The 23244-nt window shown below is 35.0% G+C and overlaps 2 protein-coding genes and 1 pseudogene across 2 annotated transcripts; 1 reads left to right on the top strand and 2 right to left on the bottom strand.

The window, feature by feature from the left end:
* Positions 1–2585: 2585 nt before the first annotated feature.
* Positions 2586–5478, bottom strand: LOC128162231 (uncharacterized). The gene is made up of 2 exons (XM_052825405.1): positions 5001–5478; positions 2586–3985 (listed from the first exon to the last, which is right to left on the bottom strand). The coding sequence occupies exons 1-2, from the start codon at positions 5476–5478 to the stop codon at positions 2916–2918; spliced, it is 1548 nt and encodes a 515-aa protein (XP_052681365.1). The 3' UTR covers positions 2586–2915.
* LOC128163677 (uncharacterized) lies at positions 5003–7384 on the bottom strand. Its single transcript, XM_052827305.1, has one exon. It carries the CDS (start codon positions 6603–6605, stop codon positions 5496–5498), a length of 1110 nt encoding a protein of 369 aa, XP_052683265.1. The 5' UTR covers positions 6606–7384; the 3' UTR covers positions 5003–5495.
* A 494-nt stretch (positions 7385–7878) lies between these two features.
* LOC128162525 (uncharacterized) lies at positions 7879–14511 on the top strand (annotated as a pseudogene).
* The last annotated feature ends 8733 nt before the right edge of the window (positions 14512–23244 follow it).

The raw sequence follows: 23244 nt of genomic DNA, 5'->3' as shown, positions 1-23244 counted from the left end.
TTTTTGTTTCAAACTGAATGATTGTATTTCCTACGATCAAACCTTTATAATAATGAAACCAAATATTGTTTTATATATTTATGTTTTCATTAATATCTTTATAATATATATAAAAATTATTAAGTTAAAATGAATGCATATTGTCATCTGCAAATGTTTCGTTTATATACTGATGAAATATGGAAGAGGGGCGTGAAGATTTCAGTCTTGTCTGTTTCTATATGAATTACAAACGCATTTATTTAGAAATGGAGTAATAGATACATATCTTCTGAATATCATTTCATTGTTGTTATATTAAACTCATATAATATCGGACTAAATACATATTTTTATAGAATTTATTTTTCATAAAGCTGTAGAAGTGTTTAATTTATGCGGTCAAACAAAGGTAAGTTCTCCTGTGTTAACACCTGGATATGGACATGTGATGTCATAAGCTACGTAGTGATCAGAAGAAGTTGGGGCTATATGAGTAGAGGGACGCCGTACGGAGTATTATCGACCATTATAATTTAAAAAACATTTGAAAAGCGGGGATTATTCACCTGATCCACATATTCTTACCATTATATACAATTGCAAATATGTTTACTAATATCAAATTACAATATAATAATCAATTATAATGATTAATTATTTATCTACAATTTATAAATATTTCGAAACATGTAGCTTACACTGAAGTATATTACAACCTTAAAAATAAGCCAGGTTGTTCTTCTCGTTATAAGCCGGTGTGTCATTGCGCCGCTGAAATGCTCCTCTAATTATCATTTCAAAAAACTTAATAATTAAAGTAATTACAGAGACGTAATCATGACGACACTGAAATAATAAAAACATTCTGCCCCCTCAATATGTAGGGATATGCACATTAAACAGACACAAGAGAGCGAATGAAATTAAAAGTAATTTTATATAGAAGAGAAATTCTTATTCTTTTTCAAGGAATATTTCTAAAATGTTTAACCCACAACAGAGTGTCAGTCTTTCAGTTGTATTGTCTATATATTTGCGGGGAGAGCACATGTTATGATGAAGATTGGAATGTCAATTGCAGGGTATCAACACGCTTGATTAAGGGGAACACATTATCTAACAAAATATGCTTAAAAAAAGCAACTGAATAATTTTAAAAAATCTTATAAAAGCGAGTGGGTTAAGTTGTGAAAAGAAGTCGGTGTCAATTTTTTGAGATTTTTAAATAAAGGCGAAAAATTTACATTAAGATATATAACTATTTTTTTTATGTGAAAATCGATCAAATTATGTGGGATGCCTTATCTACCCATATTAATCTTTAAACTCATGTAAGCCAGAGACTCCCTGCCAACTTTGCATTTAATAGCATCAGTAAAAAACAACCAGTAAATCAGGCTTGGGTGAAATCAAATCCATGGTTTTATTGAATGAGTAATAAATTAGTACACATAGTAAAATATCACACAGTTCACGTGTACTACATTTTAAAAACCAATGAGTAAAATAAAACCATACTCGTACAAAGCAAGTAAAGTGACCTAAAGGTCATCATGCGTATAACAATATAGCAGTAAACTCCGAGTGCAGATGTGCAAATCCATGGACGAGAACTAAATCTAATTTAACTAATTAAGCTAATCAAAACTAATCAATGTCTAAGAGGAGGGTAGGTGGGAGAAAATTTTAAGGAAAATGGCGTGGCCTTGCCCTTCGACTAATTCTAAGAAAGTGAAGAGAGAGAGGGAAGTGGGCGCAAATTTAGAATTCCCTCACGGCCTCTGATTGGTTGGTGCCATGCCAACATGCCAAGATCCATCGGGACCCCTTTTAAATAGAGAAAAAGTGCCAAGGCGACCCGATGGAACTAACAACTCATGGTTACGTAATATTACCGCACAGTATCCCGAGACTAGCGCTGCTGACCAACCCAATAAACAAAGGACCCCCCGAGGCAAATAAACAAAGCCGGGTGGTCTAAAATTAGCAACTACGGTCAGCAACAGGCACTGCAGGCGGTAACAAAGTGGCAGGGTAGTTTTATGACACATGTATAGAATACATGTACGCAATTGGAAGAACATACGTAGACATTAATAATAAATTAAACAAAAATTTAATTAACTAATTAATCTTTAAACTCATGTAAGCCAGAGACTCCCTGCCAACTTTGCATTTAATAGCATCAGTAAAAAACAACCAGTAAATCAGGCTTGGGTGAAATCAAATCCATGGTTTTATTGAATGAGTAATAAATTAGTACACATAGTAAAATATCACACAGTTCACGTGTACTACATTTTAAAAACCAATGAGTAAAATAAAACCATACTCCAATCACCCAAGCCTGTAGGGAGTAGATATATGTAGTATATAAATAATAACTTAAACATTAGAATTCAAAAAGTAATGACTTAGTAACAAAGTGTTGTACTGTTGTAATAAGTACTTGGCACATGATAACAAGATAGTCTGATGATGGGTCACTGCCATTGGAGGGAATTAGGAAGTCGGACACACGGACGGAAATGACAGGAACAGTTTCCGGACGGACATCATCTGGCCACTTAGACAGAGGAACAACAGTCTATGTGCGCGCATGGTATACGCAAAGTGTCCGAGCAGTGTAAGAGTTGGCGGCGGGCTGATCGCAAGTCTGACCAGATCACCAAGTGGACATCCATCGCAGGACATTCACAACGGAAATACACACACATATATGTAAGGTGTACTCTTGGCAAGATATATCACAAAATATAGTAAAATACAAGGTAACATATATACAGTGCAAGGTGCCAGCAGCATGATCAAATACATCTAATTATACATCCTAATGTACATTGCGAGGATCTTAACTAAATGTATATACATAAGGCAACTAAACAGCCAAACTGTGTAATAACCAACACATGAGAGTTACACAGTTAAAATAACTACAGTACTTTGCCTATTGCTTGTCCTAAGGTGGTTGCTACTTGTTGTCGGAAGGAGAGAGAGGGGTCAAGGTAGGTTTTATAAACATCACTACGCCAGTCCCCTTGAGTTTGAATTAAATCAGGAGGCAGTCCACACTGTAAGGCAAAGGATGCCCCACCTCTCCTGAAGCTATGAGCAGAGTAACGACTAGGGTTGTAACCCAGTTTGTGCAAAAAAAATCTAAGTCGTGAAACAAAAATATCATATGTCATTAATTTGGTAGCAGTTTGTTGCCTAAATACAAAAGCTGGCACTGATTGAATAGAGCAGGGTGTAGATTTAAACAGCAGCATTAAGGCTGTGCTCGGGCAGAATGGAGAATTAGGAATCAGGGGTAGGGGAATTTCTAAGGATCTTTGACTGTACTGAATGGTTTTAGACCAGTGGACAGTAATGATAACCCCATCAGCACCGAACTTGATATTGGAACGACACAGGTGTTTGTTAGGGTCAAAGTGACCCCATGATGGGGCTAAAAGATTTGACTTTCTAAAAAATGAGAAAAATGCTACTAGACAAGCTGCCCAAAAACAAATGTCATGCGGGGAAGACAAGTCAATGCAGGAAAACACTTGCTTAAGTATGTCAATTGTAATAGGTAACTTGGGTTTGGAGACTTCCCCTAACACCCGCCGGGCCCCTTTTAAAATGCTTGAAATGTAAAAGGAATCAAGGGGGTTGGGTTTTCCTGCTTCTAAATGCAGAATTCTAACAACTGACAGGTAATTCCGTAATGAACTAAAGGACAACTTTAGAGATAAATGAGCAATATATCTACCAAGATTAGCCGAGGAAATTGGCACAGGTGCAATATTATTGTCTGAGCAAAACTTAAGAAAGGAGTGTAAATATGTTAGGTAAGTACGACGTGTGGAAGCTGCATAGGCATTAGTCCTCAGGTGCACAACCCTAGAATCCAGAGAGTGGGTTTGAGATTCCGGTGAGGTGCCTAGACAAAAGAAATGACAGTGAGGCTGGTGACATATGTAGTAGAAATTCGGAAAATGGCATAGGGGAGGGGTATTTACTTAAGAATCTTATGAATGATGAGCGCTCGTGCAACCTAGAGATTGTGTCAGCTCTATCATTATGTGTACCCTTAATATGCCTAGCTGTGATATGAAAGTTATACTTTGCTGACAACCAAAACATATATCGCAAGAACCGCATAACTGTATTATTGCGAGATGTACCCTTATTAAGGGCAGAAACTGTGACTGCATTGTCTGAAAAAATAAGAATGCGTTTATTGGCCCAATGATGTGCCCAATAATGTGCAGCAAAGGCCACAGCTAAAACCTCTTGCTCATTTATATGCAAGTTCAGCGCATCTGGGCAATCTACTTCCCAGTTAAGGTAAAACCAGCTGTGCCCCCAGTGGCCCCCAGCACCTGCAGGGCAGGCATCTGTATATACTGCAGTAACAGGGACCTTATCAAGGAGCAATGATTTACCATTAAAGTGAACCATAAATGAGTGCCACCAATGCAAATCTTGGGACATATGCTGACTTATGCGAAGTTTATGGGAACTATGTTTAAGGGAGTTCATAGCATTTATCAAGCGGCGAAGGAATACTCTCCCACCATAGACAACTGATGAAGCCCAGTTTAGTTTCCCTATTAAGGATTGCAATTGCTTTTTGCTTGCACGCTTGCGCGATTTGAACTTTGCGAGTTCTTCCTTAATTTGCCCTAGTTTGTCCCCTGGGAGACATAACTGCATGTCAATTGAGGATATCTCAATACCCAAGAATGTGATAGATTGAGTAGGATCTATGACCTTTTTCCAATTTATCATAAACCCAAGTTTGCGTAAAAGTCTAATTAATGTGCCCATAATAGAAGCACATTCTTCTCTACTGGGTGCACATATGAAAAAATCATCCAGATATGCAACAATACAATTGAAACCCCGACGAGACATCATGCGAACAACAGCCTGGGAAAGGCGATGAAATATACCGGGAGCTAAACTTGAACCAAAAGGTAGTTTACAATCATAAAAATACCTAGTCTTGTCAGGGAATTCCCATCTTATACCCGTAACTAGTTGGCTCTTTGTACTAATAGGAACACTGCGATAAGCGCTTTTAAGGTCAACCTTAGCCATGTAATATCCCTTGTGTACTAACTTAGATGCTGAGTCAACAGAGCTATATTTATGTTTGTCTTTGTTAGAAACATAGTCATTGACAGAGAGACCCTGAGGTCGGCTGCAGTCATGAATGAGTCTTACACCCCCATCAGGTTTTGGGATGACACCCAGGGGGCTAATTATCACAGGTGGCTCATGTGTTTCTATATAATTGCCATTTTGAATTTCTATATTTATTTGTTCAGTAGCCTTAGCATAAAGGGGGCTATTAGGTTGAGCACTAGGGTGATTATTACAACTAGCCTGACTAGGATCAGCATTTGGGTCAATAATATCAAACCCATATTTGATACCAGAAAGCAAAAAAATTTTATCTGGATCATATTTTAATTCATCTTCCCAGGCTTTGTATTTGAGCCTCATCGTGGGCTTGGGGTGTATTAGTTTTTTGAGTGACCGGAGATAGGATGGGGGGCACTACACCCTGGTATCCCACACACATGCTCAAATTTACACTTTTTAATAAAACATCCATTTTTTGAATTGAAACGTCGACATATTTCTTTTCCCTGAGCTGTGTGGGAGGCCATTGTGCTAGTACCCCTAAGGCGATCCTTAGTTTTATGAGGGACCACACCAGTCTGAGATATACCTGGGGCATGATTCCTTAGGCGCAGATACTCCTCAGCTAAGTGGGATACACTAGTACCCCAGCGAAACTTATGTAAATGTTGCAAGCGTCTATACTCTCTATCGTACATGAACACAGACACCAATTCGTGTGAGGATACCAGGCGGTAAATACGTGAGGTGTGAGACAAATAATCAAATATCTGCGCCTGGGGAAGTACCCCATCTTCAACTAATTTGTGCAAAATTGCCAAATTGGCAGTTGACCAATGACAGAGGGTTAAATTTTCTAATTTTGGTTTGTTGGGTCCGCTACGACAAATGATTTGAAAACCAGAATTATCAGACATTACTTTCTCAGACTGATGTGCCCCTCCAACATTAACAAAGTCTACAATATCTAAATGATTGCTACATGTAGAATTGCTGCTGGCACTTAATGATTTTAAATGAACTTGGGGATCTTGCCAAGAGTACCCACCTTGAATTTCTGGAGGCAGCTCCTGGTTCCGTAGGGGCTCTGGTACGACGGACTTGGCGATGTTTGCTTGGCTGGCCCTCATCTGGTCCATCACCACGCGGACGAAAGCGTCGTCACACGTCTCCGAGTTCACCGCAGTAGCGAGGTCGTTTGGGGTCGAGGTAGCGGCGGCGGTGTCGGCACTGGTGTTCGGTGTTTGTTGTGCGGCCACAGGAGATGGTGCGTCCTCGGCACGAAACGTGTTGCGGACTGCCTTAAGTAAAAGTTTCATTTGGCCCACGGGGATTTTCGCCTTCGAAATGTCCTCTGGGGTAAGAGTCTCCAAGGCGTCCATTGACTCGTATCCATACGCTATAAGTGTTTTAACAGTGTCTACTGAAAGTTTTTTGGAGGCCGCCCATTGCGTGACTTCCTCTATATCGGCGGATAGGTCTGCCATCGTCACTGTCAATAGTTTGTATATTTAACACGATCTTGTCGGCCTCGATATAGCGCCACAGGTCATAGGGACATTGATCTCTGGATCACAAAAAATACACGAATTGCACATAGCCGAGCAGTCCAGTAAGATGCACGAAATAATCTGGCTAGGCACGTTCTCACGAATAATGGCGTTGAGTCTGCTTACTTCATGTTCTGCGAAAACGTACCACTGCGGAATGTCAAAATACTGCCTTACAAAACGTTCTTCTGCCATGGTGAACGATCATGCTAATAGCAATGAATAAAATCTTATAGTCGAAGGGCCGCAAGTTGAATTATCACAGGAAACAGAGAAAATTTTAAGGAAAATGGCGTGGCCTTGCCCTTCGACTAATTCTAAGAAAGTGAAGAGAGAGAGGGAAGTGGGCGCAAATTTAGAATTCCCTCACGGCCTCTGATTGGTTGGTGCCATGCCAACATGCCAAGATCCATCGGGACCCCTTTTAAATAGAGAAAAAGTGCCAAGGCGACCCGATGGAACTAACAACTCATGGTTACGTAATATTACCGCACAGTATCCCGAGACTAGCGCTGCTGACCAACCCAATAAACAAAGGACCCCCCGAGGCAAATAAACAAAGCCGGGTGGTCTAAAATTAGCAACTACGGTCAGCAACAGGCACTGCAGGCGGTAACAAAGTGGCAGGGTAGTTTTATGACACATGTATAGAATACATGTACGCAATTGGAAGAACATACGTAGACATTAATAATAAATTAAACAAAAATTTAATTAACTAATTGTAAAGTTAGCCCTTTTAAAAGAGGAAGTGGGACGCCCCTATGATCCACCCATATCTTGGGCATTTAAATTTGAACACGTGATAGTATCGTTAGATACGTCAGTCGTCATGTAACAGTAGAAAGATTGCAGCCATGTTTGTGATTCGGGAATTGGTCTGGAAGAGATGAAACATAAGATTTGTGTATTAATTGATCACAAAATCGAACCTACCATCAGTAAAAAAACCATGTTAAGATAAAAGTTAACAGAGGAAAAAGGTTAAAATCGAGAACTAAACTATTTATGCGTCCTACTTTCATTTTACTGGTTTTTGCTGCAAGTTATATCAGCCTTTATGTGTAAAATGTTCTGAAATCATAATTCGATAGTTCATAATTTCTGGGTTTTTTTGCAGAATTCTCGATAAATACCCGTTACTGTACCTGAACATAGACCCTCTGGGTAGCACTAATTCTATAGTTCATGATATCTGTTTTGCAGAATTCTCAATAAATGCCTGTTATGGTACTTGACCATGGATCCCAAATACAGCCTGCATGATGTGTTACGGTGTGATCTCTGTGAGACACCGGTTCCTCCTATGTACTGCGACATTTGCCACTTACATCTGTGTAAAGCATGTGTGGGAGAACATCTTTCCGAGTTTGCCAAAGAACACAAAATTGTACCCTTTGCATTGAAAAGCGGGGATCTACCACTAAATGCCCAAATCATTCCCCCTAGGTATGTGAACTTTACTGTGAACAATGCGACATTCCAATTTGCGTGCAGTGCACTTCTTCCACAAAACATCAAGGTCATACATTTGTCTACATAGTGAAAATTCTGGAAAAACAAAAATCTGTTTTACAGAAAGATTTACAGGAATTAGAGAAGTTAATTTTTCCCGAATATCAAGAGATTGCATCAAACATTCCGGTTCAAAAAGCTAATCTTAATAAAACGTCACAGAAAATTGCCTCCGATATCAGCAAACATGGAGGAGAAATGCGCAAGGAAATAGATGTAATTATAAAGAAACTAAAAACTGATCTTGATGAAATGGACTCAAATAATCTGGCTGCCTTATATAAATATGAACATCAAATCAAACGCATGCTTTCTGATATCACACAGACAATTGAAGATCTGAAAAAAAATATAAATTCCGATGACGTGGGCCTTGTCTCTGCCTACAAATCCAGAAATGCGGAATTCAGAAGATTGCCACCGAAACTGACTATTACTTTACCAAGCTTTTCTCCTCAGAAAATTGACAAACACCAAATATACGAACACTTTGGCTCTCTATCAGATTTAGCCACCGAAACAGAAGAACAGGGGTACACAACGGATTCTCCAAGTAATGAGAACTCTCCCAAAGAGAGGTCTCTCATTGATGTGCCACAGATAATCACAGAGATAAAAACCGATTTTGAATATGCTGTAAATGTGTCGTGTCTGAGTGATGAAGACATCTGGATTCGGGGTAACGGCAACATTCTGAGACTGTACAACATCCAGAGGGGGCTACTATCCAATCCAGCCCAAGTCAGGGAACCGTGCAGCGGACATAACAATGACAAAAAATTGGGATTTAGTTTATGCTGATAACGGAGATAACACTGTGAACACAGTGAAGAAAAATGAAATCGAGACAGTGATCACACTACAGGGGTGGGACCCTCTTGGTGTCTGTAGTACTACCTCTGGTGATATCCTAGTTGTTATGGATAGTAATTGTCGGCAAACACAATCAAAAGTTGTGCGTTATTCTGGCGCCATTGAGAAACAGAGAATACAGTACAATGACAATGGACAAGCTCTCTATTCATCGGGTTACTATATTAATGATAAGTACATCAGTGAGAACAAAAACCTAGATATATGTGTGTCTGATTCGGGAGCTTCTGCAGTAGTGGTGGTCAACCAGGCAGGGAAATTCCGGTTTAAGTACATTGGTCTTCCCTCTTCTACAAAGAAGCCATTCGATCCAAATGGCATCACTACAGACAGCCAAAGTCACATCCTGATAGCAGATCTTAACAACAACTGTATCCACATTATCGATAAAGACGGCCAGTTTCTACGATTCATTGACAACTGCCATTTGGAGAAACCTTTCGGTCTATGTGTAGAATATTAAAGACAATCTTTTTGTGGCTGATCAGAAAACATGTAAAGTAAAGAAAATTCAATATTACAAGTAATCATAGTGTTCATATTTTCCAAACGCATGTTTAATGACCAAGAATATACATATTGAATATAAAAAACGACAATGATTATGTTTATGTTTAAGACATGTCAGCACATAATTATGCTAGTGTAAACGTACTTGTATACTAAACCTTATGATCAGGCTTGTTGTAATAACTAATGTGTTATCATGTTTTTCTATTAATAAATCTAACTGACTAAAGAATCTTCCCATTTATAATTTATATATCACTTATAAACATATCGTATGAAATGAATATTATATTGAAATATGAAAGTTTCAAAAGGTTATGAATTGTTTTTATTACATAGGTTGTGGTTTTATGCTTTTAGCCAGACTGACAATTTTTTTCGAGTCAGGTAAAAATAACGAAGCTGAGTCTAATTATTTCTAAACTAATTACATATACTTCGATGTTCTTTTTTACATGAAGCTTTGATATCATATCATTTATTTTCAGGATTAAATATAACTGATTTATTTGTTTATTTTATAGTACTGCCAGTTTATCAGCATTTCTTCTCTTTCGCTAAAAGTCCAATTTTGTTTTGAGTCTAAACTCTTAATGTGAAGAGTTTAACTTTCAAGCATGCCTTAAATCTTATTTTCACGCATTACATCAATAAACAGTTTCAATCAAGAATTGTGACAACCCCTGAGTTTTTATATTTTTTGGTACAATGTCTGCTTAAAACATGTCAATGGGTAAATTGGTTATACATGTAGAGGGTTGTTCTGCTTTTCGGTAGACATTTTTGGTCACCTGTACTTTAAAAGGTCTGCACATTCAACATATTTTGGATCATTTAGCAAATAGCGTTTTAACGATTTGCACAAAAATAGTTTATTTTATGCGATATTCAAAATTTTAAAAATGACCCATAATTTTAAATTTTTTTCTTCATTAATAAGAGTTTTTAATCTTTAATAATTTGAGTAAAAATTTGAGACTTTTAACTACTTTCATTGCTGGTTGAATTTTTTGTGCATGAAAACTACGTCGTATTAGGACAAAAAAGTCAACATTCAATTTTTTTTATCTTTATTTTTAATCATTTGTTCCTATATGCTCGATTCGGAAGTAATACAATATCTCTGTAAGTTGCACTTTGAGAACAGAAACTTAAGGTCAATTAAAATGCTTAAGCTATGTGTGTAGATTACTAAAATACTTTCGCAAAAACTTTATAGACTTTTTTAATGCAGGGAACAACCTTCTCAATGTGAGTAGTAATAATAATCTACGGACTTGATAGTATTGGGCTCACATAATTTTTGTTTCAAACTAAATGATTGTATTTCGTACGAGGAAACCTTTATAATAATAAAACCAAATATTTTTTATAAAAATTAATGTTTTATATATTTATGTTTTCATAAATATCTTTATAACATATATAAAAAATTATTAAGTTAAAATGAATGCATATTTTCATATGTAAATGTTTCGTTTATATACTGGTAAAATATGGATAAAGGGCATGGAGATTTCAGTCGTGTCTTTTTCTTTATGAATTACAAACGCATTTATTCAGAAATAGAGTAAAACATACCTATCTACTGAATATCAATTTATTGTTGTTATTTTAAAATCATATAATATCGGACTAAATGAATATTTTTATAGAAATATTTGTTTCATAAAGCTTAAAGTGTTTAATTTATGCAGGGAAACAATTGTTAGTTCTCCAGTGTTTACACCAGAATATGGACAGGTAGGGCATCACCACGTGATGTCATAAGCTAAGTAGTGAAGTAGTTGGGGCTACATGAGTAGAGGGACGCCGTATGGAGTATTATCGACCATTATAATTTAAAAACCATTAAAAAATACCATTCACCTGATTCACATATTTCAACTATTATTTAAAATTGCAAATATGTTTATTAACATCAAATTACAATATGATAATCAATTATAACAATTAATTATTTATCTACGATATGTAAAGAACATTTTAACAAATTTAATTCCTTATTATGCATACTTATATTTTGAATCATGTACCTTACACTGAGGTATTTTACAACTTTTAGAATAAGCATGGTTGTTCCTTTTGTTATAAGCTGGTGTGTTTTGCGGCGCTGACATGGTCCTTTAATTATCATTTCAAAAAACTTTGTAATTAAAGTAATTATAGACACGTACATGACGACACTGAAATAATAAAAACATTCTGCCCCCTCAATATTTAGGGGTATAAACAATAAACAGACACAAGAGAGCTTGAATGAAATCAAAAGTACTTTAAAATAAGAGAAAGTTGTATTCTTTTTCAAGAAATATTTCTAAGATGTTCAATCCACAAAAGAGTGTCATCATTCTTTCAGTTGCATCGTCGCAGATTTATAAATTTGCGGAGACCGCACATATATTATGAAGATCAGAATGTCAATTGCAAGGTATCAACACGCTTGATTAAGGGGAAAATAAAATCTAACAAAATATTTAAAAAAAAAAAACACATTGAATGAATTAAAAAATTACAAAATAGAGTAGGTTAAGTGAAGAAAAAATAATTTATTGAGATGTAGAATAAAGGCGAACATTTTACATTAAGATAACAGTTATTTTTATGTGAAAATCGGACAAATTATTAGAGGTGGGATGCTTTATCTACTCATATTGAAAAGTTGGCCCTTTTAAAAGAAGAAGTGGGACGCCCCAATGATCCACCCCTAATTTGGCGTTTAAATTTGAACACGTAATAGTATCGTTAGATACGACAGACGCCATGTAACAGTAGAGAGATTTCAGCCATCTTTCTGATTTATGAATTAGTTTGAAAGAGATGAAACGTAAGAATTTTGTATCTTTTATCACAAAATCGACCGGGTTTGTTTTAGTTAATATCACGTTAAGATAAAAAAATTGATCTACAAAAAAGGTCAATATCGAGAACTTTAAACTACATTTGTGTCCAACTTTCATTTTACTGGCTGTTACATAGTTATTTTAGCTTTTTATGTAGAAAGTTCTAAAATCATTATTTGATAGTTCACGATTTCTGTTTCTTGCAGAATTCTCAAAAAAATCACCTAAACGGTACCTGACTATGGATCCTGAGCACAGCCTCCAGGATGTGTTACGGTGTGATCTCTGCGAGACACCTGTTCCCCCTATGTACTGCGACATTTACCACTTACATCTGTGTAAAGCATGTGTTGGAGAACATCTTTCCGAGTTTGCTTTCCGAGAACACAAAATTGTACCGTTTGAAAAGCGAGGATCTACAACTAAATGCCCAAATCATTCTTCAAAAATATGTGAAAATATATCTGTGAACAATGCGACATTCCAATCTGTGCGCAGTGCATTTCTTCCACAAAACATCATGGTCATACATTTGTCTACATAGTGAAAATACTGGAAAAACAGAGGTCAGTTTTACAGAAAGATTTACAAAAATTAGTGAAGTTAATTTTTACCAAATATCAAGAGATTGCATCAAAAATCCCGGTTCAGAGAGCTACCCTTAATACATCTTTACAGAAAATTGCCTCAGATATCAGCAGACATGGAGAAGAAATGCACAGGGAAATAGATCTGATTGTCAAGAAACTAAAATCTTATCTTGATGAAATGGACTCCAAATATCTTACTGTCCTAAATAAGCATGAAAATGACATCAAACATATGCTGTCTGATATCACACAGACAATTGCAGATCTGAGAAAATTAGCAAATTCCGATGACGTGGGCCTTATATCTGCCTACAAATCCAGAACTCAGAAGATTGCCACCTAAACTTACGATCACTTTACCAAGCTTTTCTCTTAAAAAAAACTGACAAGCACCAAATATACGAACACTTTGGCTCTCTATCAGAATTACCTATCGAAACAGAAGAACACAACTACACAATGGATATTGCGAGTACTGAGCACTCTACACCAGAGAGGTCCCTTATTGTTGTGCCACAGATCATCAAAGAGATAAAAACCTATTATAGATATGCTGAAAATGTGTCCTGTCTGAATGACGAGGACATCTGGATTTCGGGTAAGACCAACATTTTGAAATTGTACAACCTCCAAAGAGGACTATTTAAGTCAGTCAAAACCAAGTCAAAGAACTCGACAGAGAACATAACAGTGACAAGAAGTGGGGATCTAGTTTATGCTGATTACGGAGATTACAGTGTGAACATAGTCAAGAGTGAAGAAATAGAGACAGTGATCACTCTACTCGGGTGGAAACCTCTTGGTGTCTGTAGTACCTCCTCCGGTGATATCCTAGTTGTTTTGAAAAGTGATGATTGGCAAACACCATCAAAAGTTGTGCGTTATTCCGGTTTGATATACAGTACAATGACAATGGACAAGCTATCTATTCATCAGGTAGTTGTACTAAATACACCAGCGAAAACTGGAATCTAGATATATGTGTGTCTGATTGGGAAGCACATGCAGTAGTGGTGGTCAACCAGGCAGGGGAATTCCGATTTACGAACACTGGTCTTCCCTCTTCTACAAAGAAACCATTCGATCCATATGGCATCACTACAGACAGCCAAAGTCATATCCTGATAGCAGATCTTGACAACCACTGTATCCACATTGTCGATAGAGACGGTCAGTTTCTCTGTTTTATTGACAACTACCATTTGGAGAAACCTTTTGGTCTATGTGTAGACACAAGTGACAATCTCTTTGTGGCTGATAAGAAAACATGTAAAGTAAAGAAAATTCAATATTACAAGTGATCATAGTGTTCATATTTTCCAAATGCATGTTTAATGACCAGGAATATACATATTGAATGTAAAACACGACAATGAATATGCTGATGTTTAAAACATGTCAGTACATAGTTATGCTAGTGTAAACGTACTAGTATACTATACTTTATGATTAGGCTTCTTGTAATAACTAATGTGTTATCTTGTACTTCTTTTGATCAATTAACTAACTAAACTATCCACCTATTTATAATTTATATATCATTAGTAAACATATCGTATCAAATGAATATTATGTTGAAGTATGAAAGTTTTTAAAAAGTTATTGTTTTTATTACATAGGTTGTGGTTTCACGCTTTTAGACATACTGACATTTATTTTCGAGTCAGATAACAATTACGAAGCTGAGTCTTATTATCTCTAACCTAAGTACGTGGACTTTTACATCTTTTTACATGAGGCTTTGAAATCATATCAATTATTTTCAAAATTAAATTAAATATATCTGAATTACCTCTTAATTTTATAGTATTGCCAAAAATAGTTCAATGAAACAAGATTTGAGATCGTGTCAATTATTTTTAAGATTAAATATAACAGATTTAATTTTATAATAAACAACATTTGAAAAATTTAGTCAGAATTTCTTTTCTTTTGCTAAAAGTCCAATTTTGTTTTAGCCTAAACTCTTTATGTTATGAATGTAAATGAACTGAATATGTTTTATATAGGTTTGTATAATATCCATGCATACCTTAAATCAAATTTTTACGCATTAAATCAATAAACAAATTCAATAAAGAATTGTGACAACCCCTGTGATTCTATATTTTTTGTATAATGTCCGTTTAAACATGTTAGTGAGTATATCGGTTGTACTTGTAGAGGGCTGTTCTACTTTTCAGTTGACATTTTTTGTCACTTTTACTTTGAAAGGTCTGTTCATACAAAATAGTTTGTATCATTTAGCAAATAGTGTTTTTGATAAATTGCACATGATTAAAAGAGATGACTAATAATTTTTTCTTCATTGATAAGATTTTCCCGACAGGTCTTTAATAATTTGAGTAAAAGTTTTGAGACTTTTAACAAATTTCATTGCTGGTTGAAATTGTGTGCATGAAAACTACGTCATATTAGGACAAAGAAGTCAACATTCAATTTTTTTTACTTTGAGCATTAATCAAATAAGGTTTTTTTTGCCATATGCTTCATTCGGAAAAAATATTTAAGGAAATGCAATATCTCTGTAAGTTGCACTTTAAAAACAGAAAGGTATATTAAAATGCTTAAGCTATGCGTGTAGATTACAAAAAGTACTTTCGCAAAAATCTTAACAAAATCACAGTGACTGGCGTTTGTCATTTTTACCAATATGAATCAGCATATATAAAACGCTGCCCTGCAATACGTAATGTATTTTTCAAGTGCGTAAACCTGTGCTACTCCAGATTAGGGGTGTTTAGAGGGGGCTCCGAAGGATGATATTCAAGGGCTATGTTCAGTAACTTTACTAAATGTGAAGTTACATGTAATAAGATCACCCCGACCCCCTGCTAGATCCGTGCATGAATTTTGAAACCCACAGTTTATATGATTATCCATTTTCAATTTTATAAACTATTTCTAAATCCAATTGGACTTTTTGTAGCTTCTGCTTGTATTTAATCCCGTAAATTATATGCGGTGGATTATATTGGAATATATTGCCAAATCAATGATAGAAATATTGGTGATTGTGAAAATGTATATTATTTATTTTTGGAAAGCGTTCCTACAGTGTTTTTAATAAATGGGGGCAATGGCAGTTGCTAAAATGCAATTTTAAATCAATGAACACAAAATAAATATTATGTCTCGTACATACCATTGGCAGTATAGTTTTAAAGGCGTATACGTAAAAACGGTTTCTTTTCCTTTAGTTTTAAAAATTCTCATGTATCTTTTCTTGCCCTTACCTTGGAGTTATATAGTTTGATTTTGATCTTATAACTGATGTTTTGAGTGTTTAAAACTCTGTTTCGAAAAATATTGATTCTTTTTAAGGTTTTCATCGCTCACTGATATTTAGAGTGGGTGATTTGAGAATTTGAGAAAATTTAATATTCATTATTTTTAGACACGCATGTTAATGAAGTATGAAGATGGACGATCAAATACCACATTAGTAACATACTCATACAATTACAATTATTTAAATACATGTATGTTTTCTAAGCATTCACAAAGCTATTTAAGGTCTTCCGCTTCCAACGGTAGACCTTTCTATTATTGTGCGGGTTAAGATTATTCTTAATTTTTTTTTCTTCAATTCATAAAAGTTAGAATTCCCTTTCCGTTAACGAGTTATTCCCCTTTTAAATTTTTTTAGGGCCTTTGGTTTCCAGACAAAGGCTCCGAGACTAAGATAGCAGGGAATGGGATTCCAACGAATTTGAATAACAAAGACATTGAAGTTGTATACATCGGTTTTTGTTCTTGGATTACGTTCCCTATTTAGGAAAAGGTAGGGGGTCAAAAAACAGGATTCCAAAAAGTGCAAAAATTTAGACATATTTTCCTTTATATCTTTTTAAAGAAAAATATTTTGTTAAGACATGTACAATAAAAGTTGTGCAGAATATCAAGGTCTATCATTTGACACCAATACAAAAGGGCTGGCCCCTTAAATTAAGGGTCAATAGCCCCTAAAAGTTTTTGCGTAATAACTCAAAAACGGTTAGGATTTTGATATGGATGTCGCTGGAAAAGTTGTTTGTTGGGATCTCATAAAGGTCGTAACAATATTATTTTGTAAGTGATTTGTGCAGTATGAGTGTAAAAAGCTTTACATGTTGACATGTACCTGTTTTCATTTGACAAGTTAACGAAAGTCTTTGTGCGTACAACTGGCATAAAGTTGCAGCAGAAAGTATGCTGGTTTATACAGGAGGCATTAATTTATAAGAATTTTTTTTTTTAGTACATGCTTCTTTTAGGAGTTTAAGTCATTGTTGTTAAGTTCTTATAGGGCACAATCATTAAAAACGGCAATTGGAAAACAAAACATTCTTTTTCTTTTCTATTTAACCACAAAATATGGCATTAAAAACTCTATGCATTACATTTTATTTATTAACTCTATGCATTTAAAATCTACCTTGAATCAGAGCTGTGTGTGTGTGTACCATTACGTAAGCTCTCCTTCGCCCGCGGCCGAGAAATTCGGTCACCATGCTCGCGGCTGTAGCGGTCAGCGGTTATCTAATACACGAGAGCTGTGTCTCTCAATTCTTTATTCGCTCAAGACCAGTTCACTGGTATTTGAGGTTCAAAATCAGTATATACAAATGTACACGAATACAGTCAAGGATCACATGTACAGTAGAAGTAATAATGACAAAAAAAGGTTAAAATCACAATACAATAGGTTGTTAAAGTTGGTTTCTGGAAGAACAGACTTTGAAAATTTTCTTAACAAATATTGACAAGTTTTTAAGTTTTTCTACATTAAAAGTATTCATGAGGTCGTTAAATTTTATAATATTTGGGTTTTCATAATATCTCTTGGGTAAAAACATTTTTCTGTCGTTTACAAAATATGTACATTCTAAAATATAATGAAATTCATCCCCAATCTATTAGAATCACACATTGTACATTTTCTTAAATGTTTTTCAATATAATGCCATCTACCTGTTTCAATGGGGAATCGATGATTACATGTTCGTAATTTTGTAAACGTGATCCGTAGATCTGTAGGTAAAATCAACAAGTACTTTTCTAAATTGAGATTTGTTTTAAAAATTCTATAATTAATACATTTTGGTGAGTTATCTACAATACGTCTCCAATCTTGTACAAATTGATTTTGTAATATTTCTTTAACTATTGACTTAAGCCAGTTATAACTACATATTGTTTGATTTTCCCATATATATGACAACCCGCACGAGTTGAGTATATCATGTATACATTGTATCCATGGATGTATAAAAGTTCCATTTTTGTTTCATCTATAAAAATAACAATAGATTACATTAGTGAGTTTACAATTGTGGGCTGTCAAAACTTTTGCCCAGTACATTATCATTTTAATTTTAACAAAAAGTGACAATGGATACCTTCCAGTTTCTCTATACACCATACAATTTGGAGTACTAGATTTAAGATTAAGAATAAATTTCAAAAATTTTAAATGTACCTTTTCAATAATATCTAAATTTTCGTAACCCCACACTTCGCACGAGTAAAGTAAAATTGGGTTAATAACCTTGTCAAATAGGTCTAACTGACAATTAATTGGTAGGCTAAAATAACGTATTTTACGTAAAACACCATACAATGCCTTTGACGCTTGTTCTACTAAATGCTTTTTAGCATTATTAAATTTTCCACTTCTTGATAAAACAATACCCAAATAGCAAAATGATTTTACGTTTTCAATAGTTACTCCTTTATACAAAAATTTACGCTTTGACATTGCTCTCTCATATACATGTATGAGTTTATTTAGCCGCGAACTCGATAATTGGTTTCGTTTTGATTACACATAATTTTTTTATGGATTAAACGATCGGGTGTCAATTAAGAAATCGTTCAGTTAATTAATAAAAGCAATGTCATTCTCAATCTAAAGCAATAATAGACACAGATCAATTGTGGGTTTTAAGTTTAAAATAAATAACTTCTATTTGATAGAGTATGGTCATTATACTGCAAACTTTTCAAATCTTCCTGGGTTCTGAACTGTGCCTATCTGTGCGTTGTACATGTACCTTTACGTAATATATCCTTCGCCAACGGCCGATGAGATCAGCCACGGCTGCACTACCTAGCGGTAATTAAGCGGGTATTTAATACATAAGATTCTCACACCGCGACGCACACTTACATGCATATGAACGTGTTTGAGTAAATATAGCCGTAAAAACATGAACTGTTTTTATTTAATCCTATAAAAGTTTGTCCATCTTGTATTTATTCAATTGAACACTTGAGTGTAAATGAATATTAATGAGCGATATTACTCCAATTCATAAACATCGTACATGTAAGACATAAATTAATTGTTTGTTTGTTTATGTAAAATATTTTAGAAACTGCACAAATAATGTTTTAAATCAACCCCCCCCCCCCACACACACACACACACAAATAGTAAACTTTTAAATGATGATCATCCCTCGCACATGGCTGAGGAGAACCGGCGCGAGTGGACAAGTAATCCGGGGTCGGTTCGTGTTCTTCTACATGTACCTTATCGCGCGTTCATGTTTCATATTTTGCACGGACACAACTATATTTTATTATGTTTTCAACTATTATATTCGTTTAAGATGAAAAGATAAATTCATTAAACTTGTACAGTTAAGCATTGATTTATAGATAGCATACAAGGTAGTTTAAAAATCAAATTATAATCAAAGTTCCATGTAACATGTTTGCAGTAGGTGCTAGCACGATAAAAAATGTCCTCAATTGAGGCATTCGGTGATTTTTATAAAAAAAAATTCACATGAATTTTAAACAACTTTAGATTAGATTCTATCGGTCACATATTAATCACTTCCTGTAGTTTTCCAACATGGTCGTTCGTTTCTTTGTAGAAGCGAACTCATTGCTGCCCCCTCCCGCCCCGCTGACAGGAGCTCGCGCTGGACTTTTTTAATTGTCAAAACGATATCAAGATCTATCGAAAATCATTTTTGGTGGCTTCTTCTCATGTGTAACATTTTGTTTCACTTTCCCACCCGTTTGTTTATTCGGTCAGTCTGTGTAAATTCAAACGCCACATGCGACCGAGAATCTTGTGTTGCTTCAGCACACACAGCTCGGAACATATATAGCCCCAGGTCATCAATTGCTATATAATTGAGTAACTGTTGGAATGGTGCTTTTACATAAAATAATAGATAAAAAAAATCATCCAGAAAAAAAGTTACCGTAACTCAATAGTCAATACCAAAAATAAAATCTGTATGATTGCTAATTGAAATCGGTTTTTCAGTATTCGGAGGGATTTGATTTTTCTGCTAACATTAGTATTTTTATTGGTTTCAGAGTTTACGATGTAAAAACACAAACTGTAAATACACCTGATATTATTTACATTGATAATGTTGAAAAATATTTAAAATTAAATTAGTCACATTCGTAAGATAAAAATGTTCTACGAACAACCGATTATTTTTTTCCTATGTCGTATCATTCGCGCGTAAAAAAGTATGTTCTGTATATATATATACATGAACCCAGAAAAAATTCAAATGATTACACAAAAAAGAAAGTTGAGATTAGTATTTCGGAATTTTTTCTGAAAGTACTTTCACATTGTATTGAAAAGAACAAGAAATAAAAATGATTTAAATTTTTGACTCAATATTCGTATATATTACCGGCGCTTCGTACATGTGTAACGGCGTATAGTGTATAGCTTATTATAGTCTGTTCGAATTAAGTACTATGCGTAAAGATTCCCATAATAATTACTAGTAATTGCATGACTGTGTACATTGTAGGCAAATCCCTGTGTGTTAATTACTTATAAGACTCTTTGTTTTCCATTAACAATGGTTTAAATAATTTTCAGATAATTAATAAAATTTTTGTCATTTGAATTGTATGCTTCATCAAATACTGATTCCGATTACCTTGAAGTCATTAATTTTCCATTGGCTATTGATAAAAAAAAAAGACGCTTGACCATCCAATGAAAACAAATACACAGAGGTTGATTGACAGGTTCAGCCAGGTGCAGGAGACACCCGATGTCCGAGGTTAAGTGTGCTGCTTGTACACAGTCGAATGGTCTCAGTAAGAGTTATCGATGTAAATAGATAAAAAAAAAAATATTATGCTTATCAAAACATGATCGTTTAAGTTACAGCAAAGTACATTGAAGCGTTTAATAGGGGTTTACTCCAGAAATGTTTCTACCTAATGTTTTCACTGACCTATGTCCAATCAGATCGTAGCTGGGCGGAGTAAAGACATTGCCGCTCGTGACTTGAATGAGAGAAAGAAGAGAGAGAGAGAGAGAGAGAGAGAGAGAGAGTAAATTATAAGTAGTGCCGATAAAGGAATAATCATTAGTTATAAACTTGCAAACAAATTAATTAAGGTATGTATGTAAAAATTACATGTATATCCTATATTGTATAACTGTAAAGCTGAAAATTTCTTTGGCCGCCCGCCGTCGACAACATGCACATGGATAAGAATGACGTAGCTTATATTCAACTAAATTTCCTAGCATGGAGTCCGAGAATACGGACATTAAATATTTTAAATTGCGAACGAATAATCACTTATGAACATGATGAATTTAGATGTAGTGTAAAGGAAAGGCAACGAAGGCGGATGCTTAGTGGAAAAGTAAAACGTCTAAGGTAAAGAATGTTTCACACTGAGTAACCATGAAGAAAGTTTTTATACAAAGTAAATTTACAACCTATGTTTAATTCCAGGAAGATTCGGCAAACTTTGATTTAATTATTAACGGTAACACTTGTAATAAAAACAGTTTCTTAAATATTCCTACAATCTTCGATGTTTGACATTACCCTATCCTATTACTGATCTATATATAGACATCGTTGTTCCCTGGTTAAAGAATTTCAAAACACTTCAAAGTTTCATAAATTTATAAGATATACTATGTCCCGAGTTTTTTCTTCCACCACTTTTTGCTTGATATTTCAATAATAGTAAATACCTTTGTGCTCAAACTACGTTCATCCACTTATATGAAAAATGTCCAGATTATATGTGTTGAAACGCCCCCTCTACCGCTTCAGGTTTCAATACACATCCCAATATTGAAAGTCTACGGGGATTTTGCATTTGCATCAGCCATTAATAAGCCCGGATGATAACGTTTAAAAATTGCGCGAGGTATCCCGAGTACTTCCGAATGGAGAAAAGATGTAAACATTTCCCATTATAAATCTCCGTAAGAAAATTGTTTTCGTTCCTGTGAAATTTTATGAGTGAAAATTGTTCAATGAAGATATCTTGGATATATTCCCTTTCATCAATCGAAAGTGAATTGAAGTGTCAGTGAGTTCCGAATGAAATCTGATGAATGTTTCACGCGGTTCTCGCACGCTTTGCCCGAAACGATTTACACGCTTTGCCCGAAACGCTAAACGGTTTACACGAAACGCTTCACAATCACACGAAACGCTAAACGGTTTACACGAAACGTTTCTCGCACGTAAGCCGACGTTTTTTGGTGTAGTGGTACGTTGCAGGGTCTGTAAATTTTGTAATCACGCAACAATTCTAAACTTGCACATAGTTTTCAAAAAATTAAAAATATTTTTAAATAAAGAAGTTATCTTCGAGAAAAGGTTACGTGTTTTGTAGGCGGGTTCGGTTTTAAAATCAAAGTACTGATGTACTGACGAGAGTTGATTTTATCGAATATTATTTATTTTAAAATCAACGATATGCTAGTTTGCTTGGCAAGTAGTTTATAATCTGCATTTGAATTATTCACCTTTTTATAATATGAATTCTCTGACTTTTCCGACTAGAATTTCGAGAAAACCTCTTCTGAATCATGTTGTGTAATATTTTAAAATAGAATTGATTTCATCAAACTATGTTTTGGTATTCCAAATATTTCAAACATTGTATGGATCCAACCAATAATGAACTCTAGTCTCGTTCAACCAGATGCTTGGCTGTCTCCGTTAATCTCCGACAAGTAAGAGATACCAGGTCACCTGATAGCTTGATGATGCGACCTCTAAATATAGACTGACTCTCTACTTGCCGGAGATGTAAGGAGACAGCCGATGGTTGAACGAGACTATATGTTTCCTTTAAAAAAAATGCTTCATTATTTTCAAGAACTAAGTCTTGTCAGCGGCGATGATTTGTGCTTAGGTGCAAACACAGTTTCAGTTTCGGTATGCTAGAGTAACTGCATAGGAGAGTTGATTAAAATCAACTCCCAAAAAACACAATTCCTCACATGAA

This window comes from Crassostrea angulata, chromosome 9, assembly GCF_025612915.1.
Source record: "Crassostrea angulata isolate pt1a10 chromosome 9, ASM2561291v2, whole genome shotgun sequence".
Lineage (NCBI taxonomy): Eukaryota > Metazoa > Mollusca > Bivalvia > Ostreida > Ostreidae > Magallana > Magallana angulata.
Note: the sequence above shows the minus strand (reverse complement) of the source record. Positions and strands in the feature narration are given on the sequence as shown.